General features: G+C 39.8%; 1 protein-coding gene across 2 annotated transcripts in view; it reads left to right on the forward strand.

The window, feature by feature from the left end:
• The first annotated feature begins 552 nt into the window (after positions 1-552).
• LOC100145002 (uncharacterized loc100145002) overlaps positions 553-23,300 on the forward strand; it is a 49,939-nt gene continuing 27,191 nt past the window's right edge. Inside the window, 4 exon segments of one of the 2 annotated variants that reach the window (NM_001126564.1) lie at positions 553-580; positions 11,247-11,439; positions 18,140-18,229; positions 20,602-20,681. In NM_001126564.1, the coding sequence (NP_001120036.1) occupies positions 11,254-11,439; positions 18,140-18,229; positions 20,602-20,681 (356 nt within the window). In that variant the 5' untranslated portion in view covers positions 553-580; positions 11,247-11,253. 2 annotated transcript variants of the gene reach the window in all.

Consider the following 23,300-nt stretch of genomic DNA (forward strand, 5'->3'; position numbering starts at 1 on the left):
TAAAAGTTGCATATGGAAAAAATTGAATAAATAAGAATAAAAATTTGCATTTCGCAATGTAATACTCTTCCTTAGACAGTTATGAATAGCAAATTTTAATTGTGCATAGTGCATTTTTGAAGGCGTCACCCTTTTGGTGCAAAAATAACATGTTTTTCAGTAAGGTTTTTTACATGCACTGTGTGTCTTTCTCCCACTGGCACACATTTAAAATTCCCCCTCTTTAAATGTTGTACTAAAAACAGCACAATACATTACAGAAAATGGAATGATCCCACAGAATGGCCTCAAAGTTCATGTGTACAGCAGATGCCTTAGACTAGCAAAAATGACACAATAGATAATTAGACAAATTACTCAACACTAGTTAAATCTCAGTTCGATTTAGGTTTTCTTGAAATTACCCATGCATACTAAGCATTTATCTTAACTGAACACTGTCAGGAAGAAAAGTTGCACTGCACATACCCGTTTCATATGCTTGTTACTTGTTGCTAGGCAACCTGAATTAAACGTCATATCCGGCATCGGTCTCGTAGCTAAAAAGTATCCGTCATTTCCTGCTAAAAGAACTAATACAGTAGGTGTAAGAGGACAAACATGCTTATATTATAGGTTACATGAACAGTAGAGATTATTTTTTTTTTATTATATATGTATATATAGTGAATCTATTTTATTTCTGCTTAGCGGACATTTGTAGAGAACGGAATGTTGATATGTGCAGAGAACCGTCAGCGAAACATTTTCCATGGTTTGCAGGAAATTGTAGGCGTGCCTTCGCTACGTTATTGTATGTGAGAAAGTTTGGCTCTATGTAACGGAATTGTTTCAATAAAATCGGCATACTTGCCGCTCCAAGGTCGTAAAGTTTGAAACGGGGACTTTGGTCAGTGCATAGAAGTTTGGGTCAGGAACTGTGGGAAGACGTTTTTATGTAACATAATTGTGACTCTATAACTATTGTTGGATTACTTACAGGGTTTCTTGGCTAGACCTACGTAGCCAGTGTGACGTTGTAACAAGATTTTGGACAATAATAACAATTGGTATAACTTGAACTTTAGAGTTTTAAATCCAGACAACTTTAGAATTTTAAATCCAAACAACTAGCGACAAAAAAGGGCAATGAGGTAACTATTGGACGCACCACATGGTTACTTTAGCTGTCACTGGAACTTGCATAGACTTATTTGTATCATATAGTTTGAACATATTCTGCTTAGTGTTGCTGCGTTTAATACATTTTAACCACCACCAAAATTTTGAAGAAGATATATCCACAATTTCTCACCTAAAAATCATCTACATAACTATTGAGATCATCATTTAAAATATTAATGTTGCTGCTTTATTTTGATTCTAAAATTATGCTGCGGGGTTGTCTATTTTAAAATAAGTATCTGTAATTTCTGCCATGCCTACTTTTAAATAGTTAATGTTAGTACTAAATTGTATTTTCCATGCAACATTCCTTGTGCCAACTACCATTTGTTGTGTTTACTGGCCTCAAAACTTAAAATATTGGGCTACAAGTTAATTTGGTTTCTATGTAACCAGGTAACCAACCATATTGTTTAGTTAATTTTATATATATATATAAATATATATATATATGTATGTGTGTGTGTGTGTGTAATAATAGAAAGAGTGCCGCACACACTGACTTGATACAAAGAAAAAGTGTTTTTATTGAAAAAATTCTCTGGAGTCACTGATCCTGGCAACCAAAAACTTTTGCTCTGTGAAGCAACAAGTTTGTTATTGTTACCTTTTTATTATTTAACATTATATTCAGCCTTTTACCTATCCATCTTTTAGTCTCTCATTGAAACCACTGCCTAGCACCAGATAGCTGCTAAAATACCAAACTGGAGAGCTGCTGAACAAAAAGCTAAATAAAATAGAAGACAAAGGCCAATTTCATGAAAAATCAGAATATCACTCTCTACATGTTGTAAAAGTTTATTTAAAGGTGTAGAAACCCTTTAGCTGGTCATACACTATCCATCCACTTGCTAGGTGGAGGGACAAATTGGGTCACTCCTACTGTTTTGCTCAGGATAATTGAATTATGTTAGGCCTGTGCAGACCCTTTGGAAGAGAATCAGTTCATTTCTTCATTCGTGGCTTTACAAAAGGTATCTTCAGCCTGATCATTATCCATTGGGGAGGTCTTGATTTTTGCCCCTACACATGGGGCAGTGAGATGCTGCGTGTCCTGAGTCAGAAGGCAAAATTGTCCTAATTATGGCTAGCATTAAAATTAATAGGTTAGGGTAGCGTATGTTTAAATCGGCAAACTGAATGGGATTGCACTTCATGATTCTAAACCTTAAAACTGATTTTTTTTTTTTTGTTAACAGCTAATCCAATTTGTTTGGTCACATTTATTTATTATTTTGTATGCAGCGACCCTGAGCTAACTTTCCTATCATGCAACATATTTTTTTTATTATTTACTTGTATCTTAGTCTGAATTTTAAATGGTATAAATATACTGTAGGTTATGTTTTAAACCAAAAGCATTCACTTGTTGGACTGCTACATAGAGATGTGTATTGTTATCTTTTCTTACAGACTCTCATCCTTCCAGTAGGAAGAGAAACATGCAGATTCCTCTGTTAATTGATAGTTTTGGTTAAAGGAGAAGGGAAGGTAAAAACTAAGTAAGCTTAATTAGAAAGGTCTGTGTAAATACAACCATAAGCACTCACAGAAACACTGCACTGAGTCATCTATCAAAAGAAAAGTTTTCCTGTTCCAGAGACATGCAGCTCTCTCCTCTCACCTGCTCCCCTCTCAAGAATGCGAAGAACTCCTTATGGGTTGAGCTTCTCACAGATAGTAAAGAATCTACCAAATTAATTGTAGGGGTATGCTATAGACCCCCTAATGTAAGCGAAGAGGAGGAGGCCCAGCTCCTGTTGCAAGTAGAAAAGGTTGCAAGTAGAAAAGGCTGCTAGTTTGGGGCAAGTGATAATAATGGGGATTTTAATTATCATGATATTGACTGGAGCAATACCACTGCCAGGACAGTAAATGGGAACAAGTTTATAAACTTGCTGCATGACAACTTTATGTCACAGGTGGTTGAGGAGCCAACCAGGAACAATGCTATACTTGATCTAGTGTTCTTTAATGACCCAGAACGTATAGCAAATGTGCAAGTGGTTGAACCCCTGGGTAACAGTGACCATAATGTTATTTCATTTGATGTTTGGTGCAGAAAAAAATTACACTGGGGCAACAAAGACCCTGAATTTTAGAAAAGCAAATTTTACCCCCATAAGGGTAGGGCTTCAGAGTATAGATTGGGGCATTATGTTTCTGATAAAAACACAGAGCAAAAATGGTTGTCATTTAAAATGGTATTAAATCATTTCTGTTCTCAATTTATTCCATTAATAAGAAAAAAGTAGAAGTGTTAAGAATCACCCTGTGTGGCTTAAATAGGGAAAAATAGGAAAGCTTTTAAGAATTATAAGTCAGAGGGGACAGTAGCTGCGTTTAATGAATATAAACACTATAACAAGTGTTGTAAAACAGAAATCCTGAAGGCTAAGATAGTAAATGAGGAGCGCGTTGCGACAGAGGCCAAAAATAACCCCAAAAAGGTTTTTTTTACGTATATTAATAGTAAAAAAATGCAGGTTGAGGGTGTGGCCCCATTGAGTTATAGTAGCATTATGGTTACAGCGGATACAGAAGGCAGATGTGCTTAACCAGTTTTTTCTTCTGTGTATACAGTAGAGGAGCCAGAGGGCCAAGTCCCACTCAATAGCTGCACTGTTGCCTCAGCTCCAACTATGCAGTGGTTGACACAGGATATGGTGCTTAAAGGGTTACACACGATAAATGTGAACAAGGCACCTGGGCCAGATGAAATACACCCCAGGGTACTGAGAGAGCTAGGGTCAGATTTACAGTGGCCTTTGTTTCTGATATTCTCAGACTCTCTTTCATCAGGTATGGTACCTAGGGATTGGAAGGCGAATCTCATTCCTATATTTAAAAAGGGAGTAAGATCTCAGCCTGGCAATTATAGGTCTGTAAGTTTGACATCCGTGGTGGGCAAGTTATTTGAAGGCTTGTTAAGGGATCACATACAAAATTATGTACTGGAGAATGGCATTATGAGCAGTAATCGGCATGGCTTTATGAAGGACAGGTCATATCAGACCGATTTAATTGCTTTTTATGATGAGGCAAATAAGAAGCTGGACAGTGGGGATGCAGTAGATTTAATCTATTTGGATTTTGCCAAAGCATTTGATACCGTTCCCCACAAACGACTGCTTTCTAAACTAAGGTCTGTGTGTCTTAGTGAAGTCGTTTGCACATGGATAGAAAACTGGCTACAGGATCGGGCACAGAGGGTGGTTGTTAATGGTACATTCTCTACTTGGAGTAAGGTTCTCAGTGGGGTCCCTCGGGGTTCTGTACTGGGTCCACTTTTGTTTAACTTATTCATAAATGACTTAGGGTAGGGTATTATAAGCAATGTATCAGTGTTTGCAGATGGCACAGAACTCTGCAGACCTGTCAATTCTATCCAGGATGTGGCATTCTTGCAGCAGGATCTTGACCAACTGGCAATCTGGGCAGCTAAATGGCAGATGAGATTTAATGTGGATAAATGTAAGGTCATGCACCTGGGATGTAAAAATATGCAAGCCACTTATACCCTTAATGGGACTGCACTAGGCAAATCTATAATGGAGAAGGACCTTGGAGTCCTTGTAGATAATAAACCTGGCTGTAGCAAGCAATGCCAGGCAGCAGCTTCAAGGGCAAACAAGGTTTTAAGCTGTATTAAAAGGGGTATAGATTCAAGGGAGGAGGGTTTTATTCTTCCCCTTTACAGAGCCCTGGTAAGGCCCCATCTAGAATATGCTGTTCAGTTTTGGTCTCCAGTGCTCAACCGGGACATTATTGAGTTAGAGAGGGTCCAGAGAAGGGCAACTAAGCTGGTAAAGGGTATGGAAAGTCTCAGTTATGAAGAAAGACTGCCCAAGTTGGGTCTGTTTACTATAAAAGAGGTGCTTAAGAGGTGACATGATAACTATGTATAAATATATAAGGGGATCATATAATAACCTCTCTAATGCTTTATTTACCAGTAGGTCCTTCCAACGGACATGAGGGCACCCATTCCGTTTAGAAGAAGGGAGGTTCCTAAAAAAAGGATTTTTTACTGTGAGAGCTGTGAAGTTGTGGAATTCCCTCCCCGAATCACTTGTGCTGGCTGATACATTATATAGCTTTAAGAAGGGGTTGGATGACTTCTTAGCAAGTGAGGGAATACAAAGTTATGGGAGATAGCTCTTAGTACAAGTTGATCCAGGGACTGGTCCGATTGCCATCTTGGAGTCAGGAAGGAATTTTTTTCCCCTCTGCAGCAAATTAGAGAGGCTTCAGATGGGGTTTTTTGCCTTCCTCTGGATCAACTAGAAGTTAGGCAGGTTATATATAGGCATTATGGTTGTAGTTGATGGACGTACATCTTTTTTCAACCTAACTTACTATTTTACTCCCTCCCCCCCTTAAGAATCTGTGATCTGAGCCAATTAGCAGGAAGCTTCCTCATAGTCTTACAAACTGCACATGTGCACAGGTCTTGGTGCAGGAGCTAGGCATTATGGGAATTTTCTTTACAGAGCTCAGTGGTTTTTTTTTTCCTGTGAGGCTTCTGATCATCTGAATGGGAGAAATATTGGGAGACTTAAGGGAGCTATTGAGAGAACTGAAGGTATGCCTGCAGCTTGAAATTAACTCTTTATTAGCCTTTCCTTTTAAATACTTCTAAAGAGCTAATATTTTGTTTGTTATTGGCAGGGGTAGGCCAAGCCAACTGGCCACCTCGCCCCTGCACCTCTCCCCCCCCACGTGTGCACATACGCAGTTTCGTCAAGCGGGGAGCAGGGTGGGAAGTCATAATGACAACCAGCGGGGGCAAGAGAAGGGAGCGCGGGCTAGGGGTAGGCAGCAGAGGTTCCTGCCTGGCACCCCCCAATTGTTGCACCCTAGGCAGGTGCCTCTTTTGCCTACCCCTAGTTCCACTGGCGCTGGTTATTGGCACTAACTTTATAAGATTTTGTACCATAAGTTTGTTCAGTTCACATTGCATTATACTACAGGTAGAGCTACACTGCCATTGCCATGTCAGAGAGAGCTAATTAACAATATTTTCAGGTGAATGCCAATTTTATGATAGGCCTAGATCCAGGCTTCCCCTGACTTAATTTGTGTTCTTACCTAGCTTTGCATGAGGTTAATTTACATATGACTTATTCAGTTGGTATCATTACACAAATGTGCTGAAGCTCTTCGTGTCTTTTCTTCTATTATTAATGATATTTTTTTTAGGGGGGGGTTAGTTTCCTTTTAAGCAAAGTTACTGTTAGCTGTTTGTGACTCTCATTGTCTAAAATTCTGTAGCTGACTTATGAACATAAGCACTGCATAAATGCATCTGCTAATAGCATAAATCAGCAGTACCAATGAATGTCTCTTATAGTCTCTTTTAAAAAGCTAAGTAGGTTTGCTAGTCTGACAACAGAAATTACTTTTAATTTGTATAGCTGACATGGTAATGAATACAAATGCCTGAATGGTTTCCTGCATATCTGTGAACTGTTGTACATATTTTTCTGTGTTCCTGACAGATCCAAACAGACTGTATAGAAAAGACATCAGTTAATAAGTGCCTTTTTTGGTTTAAGCCTCATGTGTAATAGTATTGAACAGTGTGTATGCATGTCTTCAATTCTGTTGAGAATCTGTCTATATTCAGATCTTAAATGTATGCCACTGTCAATAGCCTGTGAAATGCCCCAAAGTGCTGCTTTAGCATTGTCCTGCTGGAAGACCGAAGAACTCGGAAGCAAACCCAGCTTTCTGACACTGGGCTCTATAGTGCGACTCAAAATCCTTTGGTAATTCTCAGATTTCATGATGCCTTGCACCCATTCAAGGCACCCAGTGCCAGAGGCAGCAAAACAAGCCCAAAACATAATTGAACCGCCACCATATTTCACTGTAGGTACTGTGTTCTTTTTTTTATAGGCCTCATTCCATTTTCGGTAAATAGTAGAATGACGTGCTTTACCAAACAGCTCTGTCATGGTCTCATCTGTTCACAAGACATTTTCCCAGAAGGATTGTGGCTTACTCAAGTACACTTTGGCAAACTGTAGTCTTGCTTTTTTATGTCTCTGTGTCAGCTGTGGGGTCCTCCTGGGTCTCCTGCCATTTCATTTCATTTAAATGTTGATGGATAGTTCGCACTGACACTGATGCTCCCTGAGCCTGCAGGACAGCTTTAATTTCTTTGGAACTTGTTTGGGGCTGCTTATCCACCATCCGGACTATCCTGCATTGCAACCTTTCATCAATTTTTCTGTCCACGCCCAGGAAGATTAGCTACAGTGCCATGGGTTGCAAACTTCTTGATAATGTTGCGCACTGTGGACAAAGGCAAATCTAGATCTCTGGAGATGGACTTGTAACCTTGAGATTGTTGATATTTTTCCACAATTTTGGTTCTCAAGTCCTCAGACAGTTCTCTTCTCCTCTTTCTGTTGTCCATGCTTAGTGTGGCACACGCAGACACACAATGCAAAGACTAAGGGGCCGATTCATTAAAGTGGACCTGTCACCCAGACATGAAAATCTGTATAATAAAAGTCCTGTTCAAATTAAACATGAAACCCAAATTCATTTTTATATTAACACATCCAAACCCATTATAAAGGCATTTAAAAATCACAGCTGTCAATCATATATTGCTTGCCCCGCCTCTATGCCTTAGGCATAGAGGCGGGGCAGACAATAACTGTAGCTTTCCATTCAGCACTTCCTAGATGTCACTGCACATCTCACTTTCCCCCTCCCTCCTCATCATCTAATTGTGTAGCCAGTGCATGGGCCTGGGCATCTGGTCCCCCATTCTGGCACATAAACAAGATTTTGGCATGATGCAAAGCTTGCCTTAATAACAGTGTCCACAAAATGGTGCCTGCCTGCTTGCTTTGATTGAGTAATTCCAAGATGGAAGGAAACAAGGTTTATATTGTTTATATAGAGTAAGTAAAGTTTATTTTGCTCAACTAACAATATAGAAAATAATTTGGACTTATTTCTTAGGGTGACAGGTCCGCTTTAAATCACGAGTTTGAATCCCGAATGGGATAAATTCGGATTGGATCCGAAAATTTCTTAAGATCACAAATATCATGAAAATTCTTATGAAAAAATCGTATTAGTCACAATAATATCGTATTGGCGATCCGAAATTTTCGTACCGAACGATCGTAAACATCGGGAAACCCTTACCGACTTTGATCCTTCTGTGCATGATTTTGGAAGCCTCCAATAGGAATCAATGGCACTCTGCAGCTCCATCCTGGCCCAAGTAAATTCACTATAACGAAGCTTGAATGAATCCGAAACTTTTGTACTCGTTGCGACAATACAATTTTGTTGCGTCATTTTTGCCGCACAGTACGAAAAAGTCGCACAAAATATGGAACGTACGCTCGGAGCGTTCGTTGATTAATAAATCTGCCCCTAAGTGAACTTCTTTTCTTTTTATCTGCTTTCAGGTGTGATTTTTATATTGCCCACACCCGTTACTTGCCTCCTGTGAGTTTAAAGGAGCATCACATGTTTGAAACAATCTTATTTATCCACAATTTTGAAAGGGTGACAATTATTTTGTCCAGCCCATTTTTGGAGTTTTGTGTGACATTATGTTCAATTTGCTTTTTTTCCTCCCTTTTTATTTGTTCTGTTCCAATACACACAAGGGAATAAACATGTGTATAGCAAAACATGTGTTACTGCATACTGTGATACTTTTCTGTGAGAAATACTTGATTTTCTGGAAAAATTTCTGGGGTGCCAACAATTTGGGCCATGACTGTATATACCAGGCATCATCCAGATTCTGTGCCTGAGCACATACATTTACTGCCTGCAAAACACCAAGAAATAGTGAGTCTGTTTCTTTTGACTTCTCCTTATTCACTAAAACTATACCCCCAAATAATGTAGGTCTCTATAAAAATATACTGCATAAACACGCTCATATGTTAAACCCTGCTTCATCTAAATACACCATTTTTCATAAAAATATACTTTTTTTTACTAGTATGTGCTATTGGATACTCCTAATTAGAAAAGTGTCATTTTAAGAATATAGGCTGATGCCACACGTGGCGTAGGGCTGATTTTTTCGGCAAGCGGAAAAACGCTTGCCAAAAATTCAGCCCTACGCCTGCTACATGTGCCTGAACCCGAATGAATGGAATACGCTCGGGTGCAGGCACATGTAGCCGATATACGCATGAAAACGCAAGACTTTGCATTCTCTCGCGTTTTCATGCGTATATCGGTCCTACGCCACGTGTGGCATCAGCCTAAGGGATAATAGGGCTCACAGTGCACACAAACAACCAAGGCACATCAGCGAACGAATGGACAGTGTTCTGCCTTCTTTTTCCCACACTACTTCCTGTTACAGTTAAAGCTGCTATATTGCTGCATTATTTATTTTTTTTATTCATGTGATCTCTGAGGAAGCACACATCCCATCGCTAAATGGTAGCTCAAGGAAAAGCATGTAAAATGGCAATATTTACTGATATTCCAGTTTGCGATGATTCTTTAATAGGCCACTTAACATAAGTTAGTCTTCCTTTAAGGGAGGTTTTTAGTTCTGCAGCACTTGTGATTCTTTCCACTGCATTTGTGACATGTTATTTCAGTGATGCAGTACAGCAATGCGGGCAGGCTGTTAACAGTTTACTATCTTTATTTCTTACACACTGAAATTAGCTTCCCATTCTCCTTCAACTATTTCCCAAGGCAACATTCTAACATCCTTCAAAAGCATATAACTCTATAAAACAAAACACAGCTTATTCAAATATATAACAACATGTTGCCCCATAAGCTTAACATTGTTTTGGTTTGTGCCTTTGTCCATACTGTTTGCAACTATAAACCTGTGTGTCATATGATTATTGCATGCTATATTTTATGTGTCCGTCCTTTCTGTCCTGTGCAGATTCATTGCTTAATTTGCTCTGTGAAAGCACTTGCATATGCCTTTCAGTTAAACTTAGACAGTTTTTCCACGATCTTCTGTGTTATAAAACTTACAAACTTTTGCTTTTTAAAGGGGTGGTTCACCTTTAAGTTAACTTTTAGTATGTTATAGAATGGCCAATTCTGAGCAACTTTTTAAATGGTCTTCATTATTTATTTTCATTTATTTTTTAATTATTTGCCACCTTCTTACTCTTTCCAGCTTTCAAATTGGGGTCACTGACTTTGACAGGCACAAAACTATTGCTCTGTGAGGCTTCAATTTTATTATTGTTATTTATTTTTGACTGTTTTTGAATTATTTGCCTTCTTCTTACTCTTTCCTCCTTTCAAATGGGGGTCTTTGACCTCCACAGGCAAAAAACTATTGCTCTGTGAGGCTACAATTTTATTGTTACTGTTTATTACTTATTACTTCTATTCATGTCCTCTCCTATCCATATATCAGTCTCCTATTCAAATTATTCCCTGGTTGCTAAAATAATTTGGACCCCAGCAATCAAATAGAACTGAAACTCTAAACTGGAGAGCTGCTGAACAAAAAGTGAAATCATTAAAAAATTATAAATAAAATATGAAGACAAATTGCAAATTGTCTTATAATTGTATTCTCTACTACATCATTCTAAACGTTAACTCAAAGGTGAACAACCCCTTTAACTTAAGTTCTGTCAGAAACTTGTCTGTTCCCTCAAAATACACACAGGTTTTTCTTGGATTGCGGTGCTTTCTGAATTGTGGGTGCTTCAGGAGTCTCACCACATAATACATATAATACACATAATATTATACAGTTCCAAGCCTTTTTCTCCTATGGCTATTCTCTGTGCCTCTGGATATTTACAAGCACCAATTGCAGTCAGATACAGCAGCAACTTCTGTTCCTATCTCCCAGTTTTCACTGTGGTTGCCAGAAAATGATGAAAGATTTGAAGGTTTACACTTTTGCACAATTTGAAGGTTTACATACCCTTTACTTCCTGTTTCTGTACATACTCTGTACAGGAAGTAAAGAGCATGTGACTAGCTGCTGTCCCAAACTTAAGGTGACAGCACAATATATTACAATGAGTCAGTTCACCTGTGACATGCTAACTTCTAAAATGGCTTTATATTTTGTATTGTTTTTTAAGAGCAAAAATGAAAGTTGTTATTCTTGCTGCTGGTTATGGAACAAGACTGCTTCGCGATCTGCAAAATCAGGAAAAGTTTGCACAGCTGATTAGCATCCCAAAACCTTTGCTTCCCATTGGTGGACTCCCTTTGATTTCATATTGGGTAGAAGCCTTGAAAGCAAGAAATGACGTTTCAGATCTTACCGTGATTGTGAGTTACAAAATTTTATTTTTTATCAAATAAATACGCTTGGTGTTACAATAAACAATGTACTAATACACAGTTTCCAAAAGATGGGATAATATATATAAATATAAATGTACAGTTAAATTATATACAGTTTAGAAATATAAATGTTTATGAATATAAATATAGTTTATAAATATAAATGTACAGTTTCCAAAAGATGGGATAATATGCAAATCTTTTAAACTATATATTTCATTGTATTGCAAATAGTACAAATGTATTGTTTTCAAAAAAATATTTGTTCATTTTGAATTAGATGCCATCAGCACATTTCAAAACAGTTGTTTTTCAAGTATATTAATAGTTATTAATTAAGAGATGCAGGTTGAGAGTGTGGCCCCATTGACTTATAGTAACAATATGGTTACAGCGGATACAAAAAAGGCAAATGTGCTAATCCAGTTCTTTTCTTCTGTGTATACAGTAGAGGAGCCAGCGTTCCAGGACCCACCCAATAGCTGCAATGTTGCCTCAGCTCCAACTAGTCGGTGATTGACACAAGATATAGTGCTTAAAAGTTTACACAAGATTAATGTGAACAAGGCACCTGGGCCAGATGAAATACACCCTCGGGTACTGAGAGAGCTAGGGTCAGTTTTACTGTGGACTCTGATATTCTTAGACACACTTTCATCTAGTATGGTACCTATGGATTGGAAGAAGGCTAATGTCATTCCTATATTTAAGAAGGGAGTAAGATCTCAGCCTGGCAATTATAGGCCAGTAAGTTATTTGTAGGCTTGTTAAGGGATCACATACAAAATTATGTACTGGAGAACTATGAGCATTATCATAAGCATGGCTTTGTGAAGGACAGGTCATGTCAGACCAATTTAATTGCTTTTTATCATGAGGGTAGTAAGGATCTGGACAGTGGGGGTGCAGTAGATATGATCTATTTGGATTTTGCCAAAGCATTTAATACCGTTTCCCACAAACGACTGCTTTCTAAACTAAGGTCTATTGGTCTTTGAAGTCATTTGCACATGGATAGAAAACTGGCTACAGGATCGGGTACAAAGGGTGCTTGTTAAAGAGATACTGACACCAAAAAAAATCTTAGCAATGTTTCAGTGTTACTCTACATTCAAACCTACCTATAGGTCATGTTGACTATTTTTTTCCTGAAAGTTCTGGTTCTCTAAATAAATCCTATGGAAAATCCTGGACTCGACTGTCTGGCAACCCGACTGTAGCTTCTCAAGCTGCCTGTCAAAAGAGGAGCTAGCAGACATCACAAACTAGGTGGGCCTTCCCTTTTCACTTTCCTATACTTTGAGCCAGCATAAATAAACACGTGACCCTCACATTGGCAGTATAAGAAAGCTCCTCTACATTGCCTGCTTCAAAGTACTCTCCCTCCCCCCCTCCTCCTCGCACAATCAGATAGCAGACACAGAGATTTCCATTGCCTGCCTACTTCAGGCAGACACACAGAGCAGGGACTTGAGCTAAGCCTTCATGTGCGATGAATTCATAAGCACATGAAGGGAGAAAGGGCAGCACAGGTCGCCAGATTGGATGATTCCTCTGGGTTTTTTGTTTTTTGTTAATGAAGGCGTGTAAAACGCAGCACTGAAGAGAAGAGAAAAAATGGCTGCCCTGTTGAGCATTGGTTGATGCAATTTTTATGGTAATGCAACTACTTGTTTGATTTTTTCTTTAACAGTTCAATATCTTATAACAATAAAAACACCATGGCAGGTTTAAAAATAATAATAAAAAAGTATACTGTGTGTCAGTATCACTTTAATGGTTTATTCTCTACTTGGAGTAAGATTCTCTACTTGGAGTAAGGTTCTCAGTGGGGTCCCTCAGGGTTCTGTACTGGGTCCACTTTTGTTTAACTTCATAAATGACTTAGGGGAGGGTATTATAAGTAATGTATCAGTGTTTATAGATGATACAAAACTATGCAGCTCAGTCAATTCTATCCAGGATGTGGCATCCTTGCAGCTGGATCTTGACAAACTGTCAATCTGGGCAGCTAAGTGGCAGATGAAATTTAATGTGGAAAAATGTAACTGGAATGTAAAAATATGCAAGCCACTTATACCTTTAAAGGAACAGTAACACCAAAAAATGAAAGTGTATAAAAGTAACTAAAATATAATATGCTGCTGCCCTGCACTGGTAAAAGTTGTGTGTTTACTTCAGCCATGGAGGCAGCCATTCTAAGGGCTCTGGTACACGGGGAGATTAGTCGCCCGCGGCAAAACTCCCTGCTCGCGGGCGACTAATCTCCCCGAGTTGCCTTCCCTCTGCCATCCCACCGGCGAACATGTAAGTCGCCGGCGGGATGGCAGACGCGGCGGCGCGATTTCGGGAAATCGCCGAAAAAGACTCGCGAGTCTTTTTCGGCGATTTGCGCGAAATCGCGCCGCCGCGTCTGCCATCCCGCCGGCGACTTACATGTTCGCCGGTGGGATGGCAGAGGGAAGGCAACTCGGGGAGATTAGTCGCCCGCGAGCAGGGAGTTTTGCCGCGGGCGACTAATCTCCCCGTGTACCAGAGCCCTAAGGAGAAAAGGCACAGGCACTTAGCAGATAACAGATAAATCACTATTGCATTCTACAGAACTTATCTGTTATCTGCTATGTAACCTGTGCCTTTTCTTCTTTTTTCCAGCTTGAATGGTTGCCCCCGGGGCTACACAGCAGTTTATTATATAGATTATAGTAGTGTTACTGTAGCAAACACACCAGTTTTACCAGGGCAGGGAAACAGTGCATTACATTTTTATTACTTTAAAGCTCTTTCATTTTTTGGTGTTACTGTTCCTTTAATGAGACTGCACTTGGCAAATCCATAATGGAGAAGGACCTTAAAGTCTGTGTAGATAATAAACTTGGCTGGAGCAAACAATGCCAGGCAGCAGCTGCTAGGGCAAACACGGTTTTGAGCTGTATTAAAAAGGACATAGCTTTGTGGGAGGAGGGTGTTATTCTTCCCCTTTACAGAGCACTGACAAGACCGGTGTTCAAACGGGACATTAATGAATTAGAGAGGGTCCAGAGAAGGGCAGCTAAGCTGGTAAAGGGTATGGAAAGTCTCTGCTTTAAAGAAAGACTGGCCAAGTTGGGGTTGTTTACACTGGAGAAGAGGCACTTAAGAGGTGATATATATATATATATACCAAAGTCTGTGATATGCGCAGATCCCAAAATGAAAATAGTGCATATGGATTTCTCAACTGCCAACTCAGCTTTTGCATACAGACCCCCCTGACAGCGTATTATGTGTAGTAAGACCCCCTAACTGTACAGAGACCCCCAGAAAACCATATATTTTTGGAAAGTACATATTTTGATGAATTCAAAATAGGTTAAGATTTCTTTCTACACCAAAGTACCACGTGGCAAAGCTATGTAAAAAAAAACAAAAAAAACTAATACAGGGATAAAAATACAATCTCAATACACTCTCAATACAAAATTCAATCTGCCCAAGAACATATGCCTTATGTGCTTGGCAGGTAAAGCCTTTTTCTTCAAGCACGTACGTACAATCAGTTTTGAACCTGACAGCCTCTATAAAAAACAAGCTTTCCGGTTCACATGTTCTTTGATGGTGGGTACTTGTGGATAATAAACTGTAGTAAGATATGCCATTCAGCAGCAGGAAGGGTCATGTATTAAAAGGGGCAATGCTTGAATTAGGGAAAAAAGAAGAGGGATGCTATGTGTGCCACACCTACCACAGTGTGCCAAAATAAGCCCCTACAACAGGGGTGCTCAGACTTTGACACCCTGTGATCTGCTCTTGCCACCTGGCCTCTGTCATGAGATCTACCACAGTTAAAATAGTGTGACGTCTATCATTTGGCGCAACCAGCAAGAAAAAGTATCAATCGATGTTTAACAAATACAGATAGCAATATATAAATGCAGTGCCAAATGTCATCCCACTGCATTCTACCTCGAGGCCTACCAGAAACTTTAAAGTGATCTACTGGTAGACCGCGATCTACCTTTTCGGCACCCCTGGATTACTGTCACCTGGTGGGCAGTGTGCCTACTGCCATGCGAAGGAACAGGAAAATGTTTTCAAGCTCATTAAGATTTCTGGGCTCTCTGCCAAAAGCCATTTTATTGCATTGTAAGTTCTGCATCTGTTTGATTGCTTGTTTCTGTCCTCAAACTTATTTGGCAAGAAAAAGTATTCAAATTGCGATGCTGGCCACAAATTACACTATGAGAAAAAAAATTGATTTCAGTGGTTTTATTGGATTTTGGTGATTTTATTAAATCCTGCATTGTTCTTTACTTGTTTTTGCCCCGTGAACATTTTGTGTGCTATATTTTCATTTGGGTCCATCTGTACACAGTTTAGCAAATCTATCCTTATTGGGCATCTAACTGTTCAGTTGACCTCTAGCATTCATATTTAGAGTGTTTTATGCTGGTATGTTATTAAGTGTGGGGCATATAATGGGGTAAAATGCAAGCTTCAAAGTTTTAATAAAAATCGCTACGTTTAGCATAGTTTTGCAGTTTAGTAGTATGCAGCAGAAAGATGCATTTATCCATTTTGAATTTTACAGAACATGTACTTTTTGAAAATATATGGTTTCCTAGGGTACAATCTCCATAAACCTGTATATATTTGGTATTGGCATGTAACTCTTTCTATGCTGGACCTTACTGCCCCAACATGACACACCTCTAAATAATTGTACAGTAAAAATGTTAGATTTGTGAAGCTGACTTTGTTTACCTATGCCAATGCGAGGAAAAAACTAACCAATTACCTTTGAATTTATGCAACTTTTTAAAGTGTACAAGCATCCAGTAAATTACTATACAAGCAACCAGTGAATTACTTGGAGGAGGGCAATAGCCATATCCACATATATAGAAAGGGCAAAGGCCAGTAGTCTGTGCCAGGTCCCCCTCCGCCCAGCACAGAGTAGCAAACTTAATCAGCTTCCCATCCCGCCGATGTGTCATCCCTGTTCTATGATGCATTCCCCACCCCTTCCTGCACTCACTTGTAAATGCCTTCCTGCTTCCTACCTGGGAGCTGGCATGGAGCAGGGATTTACATGAAAAATGGAGGAAGCAGACCCCACAGTCCGAGCACCCCTGCAACCGCGGGGTCTCTCTTGTTATCTCGATTGTTACACCACTGGCAAAGGCTGGGGATGATTTTATGTAAGCATATAGGAAGTTCTTAGTGAGTCAGGTTCAAAATAGGACACTCCTTTCAAAAAACTGATCAGAGAGACAGGAGAATGACTGCTTTAACAGGTATAAAAAGTATCTTTTACAATGTCCTTTTGGCATTTTTTATGGAATATGGATTTTCTACCACATTGAGGGAATTATTAGCCATTTTTGATTTGGACATTGAAGGTGAACAACCCTTTTAACCTCAAAACATCATTGATAAAGTTTTTTTTAAAAGGTTTTATTTGTAGGTTTTTGAACATGGGTAGGGGGTGGGGAAAGTATTTACATTACAGTAATAGTTAGAAGTCAGCAGGGTGTTACACACATATCAACATCAACATTCATATATGTGAAAGGAGAATAGGAGATCATCTAGTTTGTTGCAAGTGACCAGTTCTCCCAGATTTTCTGATACTTCCTGGGGGAACCTCTCAACATATATGTTAATTGAATTAATGGGAGCCTAGAGGTAATTGAATCTAACCAGTGCCTTAGTGAGGGGGTGCTGGCAGACATCCAGCTGGTAACTATAGACTTCCTAGCCATAAATAGACAGTGGACACGCCCATATCATATGGGTGAAGTTAGCATTTTGCTCCCCACATTTATGGCACCTGTGGAGTTGGGCACTGTTCATTTGGCTAAGACTGAGTGGAGTGATGTATAACTGATCTAATATCTTAAATCAGTCTGTCTCTAGTTGCTATCAGATATTGGTAGGCCTTAGCTGTTCCTTCCTCCAATACATCCTCAAAGATATTTGGGAATTCCTTTTCATATGCTGATGTGAAGGGAGAAGGGGGGAAGGCTAAGAGGTTTGCATAGAGATTCCCTATAAGCTTTTTTTGAAGACTCAGTTCTCAGGGTAGTTTCAATAGTAGGGGTTTGCATGGCAAATCCTGCAGGAGGAAATTGTGCCATAAGGGCATGCTTGAGTTGAATATAGGAGAATACTGGGATAGCCTCATCTGAGTTACGGTCTATCAGTTGGTCTCTGGTAATGATGGTGTTGTTAAAAATTACATCCCCAAGGGTTCTCACTCCGAATCTAGGCCACCTCATGTAGGCAATCAAGTTCTGAAGGTGGGGTAAATGGGAGTAACCCCATAGGGGAAGTCCTGGTGATATAATAGGTGCCCGTATATGGGCTCTCTGGAGTGCACCTACCCATGCTTTAATGGGGGTATCACTGATAAAGTTTATTTAAATATGTAATTTCTATTACATTTAAAGCATGTATATCTACTTTTAAAGTTTTTTCTTTTGTAACAATATAGTTGCCCTAAAAAGAAATGTAGTTACGTGGATAGGTGGATTTTTTACTCTTAGCATTTAAAAGCCATTGCTGCTGATGAAAATATGTTCGGCAGAGTAACTGCTTTCTTTATTGCAAAACAGCATTTAGAATATGCATTAAAACATTTGTTTTGTCCTTTCTAATAATTTTTTATTATTTTGTAACTTTTGTTTTCATTTTATTTATATTTTAGACCAATGATCTTTACTTAAAAAAATTCAAGGACTGGGCACAGAAATATCCTTACATTACAGTCCTAACTGATGGGACATCCTGCAATGAGGTATGTAACCTTTGCAATGAGATGCAACCTTTCACTCTCTGAAAATTAATTTGGAGGATTACTCTGAAATTACTTAATATTTCAAAGCAGTTCACAGGTATCATTAGCAACCTCATGCACAATATGAAATTGAATCCAGAAATCTGCATATTTTGATTTTGAAATCTGCATAATTTAACAGTTTGATTGTGCATAGGTTTAAAGGACAATGAAAGGTTAATATAAATTAAAAGTAAGTCTAAAGGCATTCTTTTTAAGTACTTACTGCATATCTAAATTCCCAGATCCCTGCTTGCTTCTCTGAGATATGGTGCTGGCAGCCTACAGCAGTGTGAAGACTACAGTGACATCACTGAAATCTCTCTGTCCTTCCTGTAGGCTGCCAGCGGCAGCCTTCCTATTCTCTGAGCATGTGTGTAACTTGATCCTGTCTCCTGTTCTGAGCTACACATGCCCACCAGCCAATCAGAAGCGGATCTGCCAGAGGGGAGGGAATGAAACACATGTGCAGTATGAAGCAAGGAGGGAAAGGAAGGGAGAATACCTTTTTAGAGATGGCTGCCTGTTCTAGAAAATGTGAAGTAAGTGTGACTGAGTAAATATTTGATTAGGTAAATGCGCCGAAGCATGCGCACGCCGACGTGACCACGTTAACGCGTGCACACAGATACGCACGGGTGCACGCGAATAATCGCGCATGTGCTGAACGGGCGGCTTAGTGCGAGCAGTGCGAATCGCCTGACAGCAATGTTGCTAGATTTATCTAGCATAGGAATTTTCACATCTGCAAAGTAAGTACCTTGTATGCATGTTGCAAGACCCACTAATGGTACGTAGACCCTAGAAAATAATATATTTTTGAAAAGTATACATTTTGTCAGGCATATATGTCTTTCTACACCAAACTGCAAAGCTATGCTATGAAACGCCCAAACATTAATGCAGGGATAAAAATGCAATCAAATAAAAATCTAATTAAACTATGCTAATTAATGACAAATATACTTGGTCCAGTAGTTATTGCTAAGTAAACTAGTGATAACCATAAAAGAGCAAAATCAAGTGTTTGTGGGTGTATTGTACACACGTCTGAAATTTTTCCATTGTGTGTGTATATGAGTATGCAAATGTGTGTAAAAGTGTATAAAACAAACAAACAAACAAAAAAAACCCGTTATTTTCACATGTAATGTCCTTTCTTTTCCTAATATCGCCATGTACCTTTCTCCATGTGCCTATATCTTATCCTAGTTCCTTCTCCCAATCTGCCTTTTCTTTCACCTGTCTCCTCTTCTTCTCTTCTCACTTTGTGCCATTTTTTCCTTTGCTTCCCCCCCATGTGCCAAATAGAGTGATCAGTATACAGTTATATATTTACCTTTTTAAAACTCATGTGGCAGAAGAGGCTGTTCACTGATTCATTTTTTTGTGGGGGATTTACATGTCATTTAAAGGAGAAGGAAAGGCTAGTAAAGAGTTAATCTCAAAATGCAGGCATACCTTCAGTTGTCTCAATAGTGCCCTTAAGTCTCCCCATATTTCACCTGAAGCCAAACAGGCAGAAAAAACGCTGAGCTGGGTAAAGAGGATTCCCATAATGCATCGCTCTTGCACAGACTATGGGACTGGGACACTGTAGGCGGCGCATGTGCTTTGCTGATTTTCATAGACAGAAGCAGGCGAGCTCCCCTCCATTCCCCTTCACTGAGACACACAGACGCTGAACAGAACAGGAAAGCAGAACAGCTGAAGGACAGACGAGCGCTGCGGGTAGCGCGGGGGGGGCATTCTGCGAGCACAGGTGTGTGGTGACCTGGGGGGGGTGGATTGCAGGTGTGTTTGGTGTGCGGGGGAGTTGGGAGGGGTGCGAGCGCGGGTGTTTGGAAATCCATGATGGCGGTCGTGATAGACTACACATACTGTGACGTTAAAAGGAAATTTTGGGGAGAGGTTAGTATTATTTTAAAAAATAATAAAGTTGGCGATTTGCTACAGGAAAGGGGGCTGTACAACATATTAGGTGCTATAGTAGAAGCCTTTCCTTGCTCTTTAAGAGTATACACAGCTTGTATTATCAACGCTGTAAAGGTCTCTACCTTTGTGTATTGCTTTTATGGAATCCATTGTTTCAATGGGGGTATCATACAGACAGAATGAGATTTAATATGGAAAAGGTTACAGCTGCGTTACATGCCCTCCTCAGATACAACCCTACTGGAGAGTTTTTTTTCTATATTGTCTAATCTTGTTGACTCCCTGTTGTAAACATATTTAAGACAAAGACAACCCTATAGAGGTCCCTATTATCATACACAATTATTTTTTTAAATATTATTAATTTAGATTTTTGTATAAATTGTTGTTTTTTTCAGGATCGTTTAGGTGCTGTCTTTTGCCTGCAGCTAGCCATTGAACAACTAAAAGCAGATGATCATGTTATGGTGATTGGAGGGTATGTTTATTAACTTTTGATACAAATATTATATATATCATAATTGATAGATGAGTCTGTGTTTTTTTGCTATCATCTGCATAGCCCAATAATTGTGTCATGACAATTCCATTTCATGGTCGGTTTGGGTCACAATGGCAACCTGATCACTGTAACACAGTAAGTTAGGTTGAAGAAAAGGAACTCATCCATCAAGTTCAGTGTTTTAGATCTATCAATGAAACAATTCATAACTTTTAATCAATCATATTTACAAAGTTGACTGTTGTAATGAAATCTACCTTATATAAAAAAAAAAAATTCATGATAGTTCCCCTTTAAAGGGGACATATACCATACATTTTTACAATGCACTAAACCATGTAAAATAATGTAAAATAGAAGTAAGTGCTTTTATTGTAATACCTTTGAGTTCAAATATGCCCATAACTGCTTTAAGACCCAACCCTTTTTTCAAGCATCCAGTTTAGGCCTTCAGTATGTGGCTAGGGAGCAGCCCTGATCTTCTTCAGTAACAGAGCAGCATCTACTTAAAGTACAACTGACTTGCCATTCACACTATACCTCACATACCCCATTGTTCCTTAAGTCTGGAATGTGATTTATAGGAAACATATGGAATGTCTTATGGGTAATACAGTGAGGAAGGGGTTTTCCAACAGGGTTATATATCAGAAACAAAAGGCTGGTCTCACACTTACACACACACATACACACATTCACTCTCTCTCACACACAGCCCTGACACACACATGCATACATTTTTAATACTTTAAATGAATATATACAGATACTTTGTATTGTATTGGTAAGCTGTCAGTAATGTCAGCTAGTTAAAACTACTTACTTCAAAGAGGTAGATGCCAACTCATATATTAATTATGGGAGTTGTCACCACCGACAATGGTTAGATAATACGCCTCTTGGACAGTTCCTTAGAGTTAGGAGGAACTGCTTAAGAGACAGTGATTATATGGAGCAGTCCCAAGTGTTGGTTGAGAGAGGGTATCCAGAGGGCAGAGGATAGAGCAGGGATAAGAGATAGGACACTGTCCAACTTCTGCGGTGCCAAGGGCCGGAATTTCTCTAGCATACGTGGAGGAGGGCCGCTAATGTAAGCCAGTTTTGGCCACTCCCCTTTTTAAAACCACACCCACTTCAAACCACACCTATTTTACTACAATGGTGGTAGCACAGCAAAATCCCAAATGCTTGGTCCCTACTGCAGGGATATCAACCGTCATTCATATATGAAAGAAATATATTATGTCATATTAAATATACCCTTAAAATCCATATGCCGCCTCCTCCTCCCCTGTGGATAGCACAGCAACCCCCAGCACATAATTACACACCTTATGGACCATTTAATGGCTATTTCCAACTGCAAACAAACTCCCACAATAAACCTCTGCCAGGTTCACCTCCCACAAGCAGCATAGGGCAGGCAGAGTATGGCACACACAGACAGCACTCTGCTTGTCCTATGCTGCCTGTGTGTGCCATACTCTGCCTTCCCTACCCTGCCTGTGTGTGCCATACTCTGCCTGTCCTATGCTGCCTGCCCTACCATGCCTTTGTGTGCCATGCTCTGCCTGACCTACCCTGCCTGTGTGTGCCATACTCTACCTGCCCTATGCTGGCTGTGTGTGCCATACTCTGCCTGCCCTACCCTGCCTGTGTGTGCCATACTCTGCCTGTCCTATGCTGCCTGTGTGTGCCATACTCTGCCTGCCCTTAGCTGCTTGTGTGTGCCATGCTTTGCCTGCTCTACCCTGCCTGTGTGTGCCATACCCTCCCTGCCCTATGATGCCTGTGTGTACCATACTTCACCTGCCCTATGCTGGCTGTGTGTGCCATACTCTGCCTGCCCTTAGCTGCCTGTGTGTCCCATGCTCTGCCTGCCCTACCCTGCCTGTGTGTACCATACCCTCCCTGCCCTATGCTGCCTGTGTGTGCCATACTCTGCCTGCCCTTCCTGTTTGTGCCATACCCTCCCTGCCCTATGCTGCCTATGTGCCATACTCTGTCTCTGCCTAAGGAGAAAGCGATATTGCGTTCCACTGCGGAACGCACGTGATACTGACAGGTGCGCCATCTTGGGTGAAGGAGAGAGGAGGTGAAGTGTCACAGGTGGGAGCAAGTAACAACAGTACTGGTGGGAGAAAGTAAACAGAGGATGATGGACATCGGTGTGAGAGAAAGCAAGTGGGGAAGTCTAAGCAAATGCTGTAAAGAACGTGCTGAAGTTGGATGAGATTGTTCATCTGTTTTTCATCTTTTAACAATTCTACACTACACGGATATAACGACTGGGGGACGCCCCATAACAGTCGCTGGTGTAAATTTGCCTTGCGGTGGTGGAAAATGATTGCATAAGTAACAACAACAATTGTACAATTATATTGACCGCTAGAGACTGTGGTAATATTGCGCTATATACAGCAGCATGGATGCTCAGAATTGAATACTATAAGTGATATTGATCTATAAAAATCTTGCTTGAATACATAAAAAGAACTAACTCTGCAAACTAAGAACTTTTACCTCCCAGTAACCCCACCAGGATATCTAAAGTGGAACCTGCATAGAGAATACAACACCTCTCTCCTTTAGGAG

This window comes from Xenopus tropicalis, chromosome 9 (genome assembly GCF_000004195.4).
Source record: "Xenopus tropicalis strain Nigerian chromosome 9, UCB_Xtro_10.0, whole genome shotgun sequence".
Classification (NCBI taxonomy): Eukaryota; Metazoa; Chordata; class Amphibia; order Anura; family Pipidae; genus Xenopus; species Xenopus tropicalis.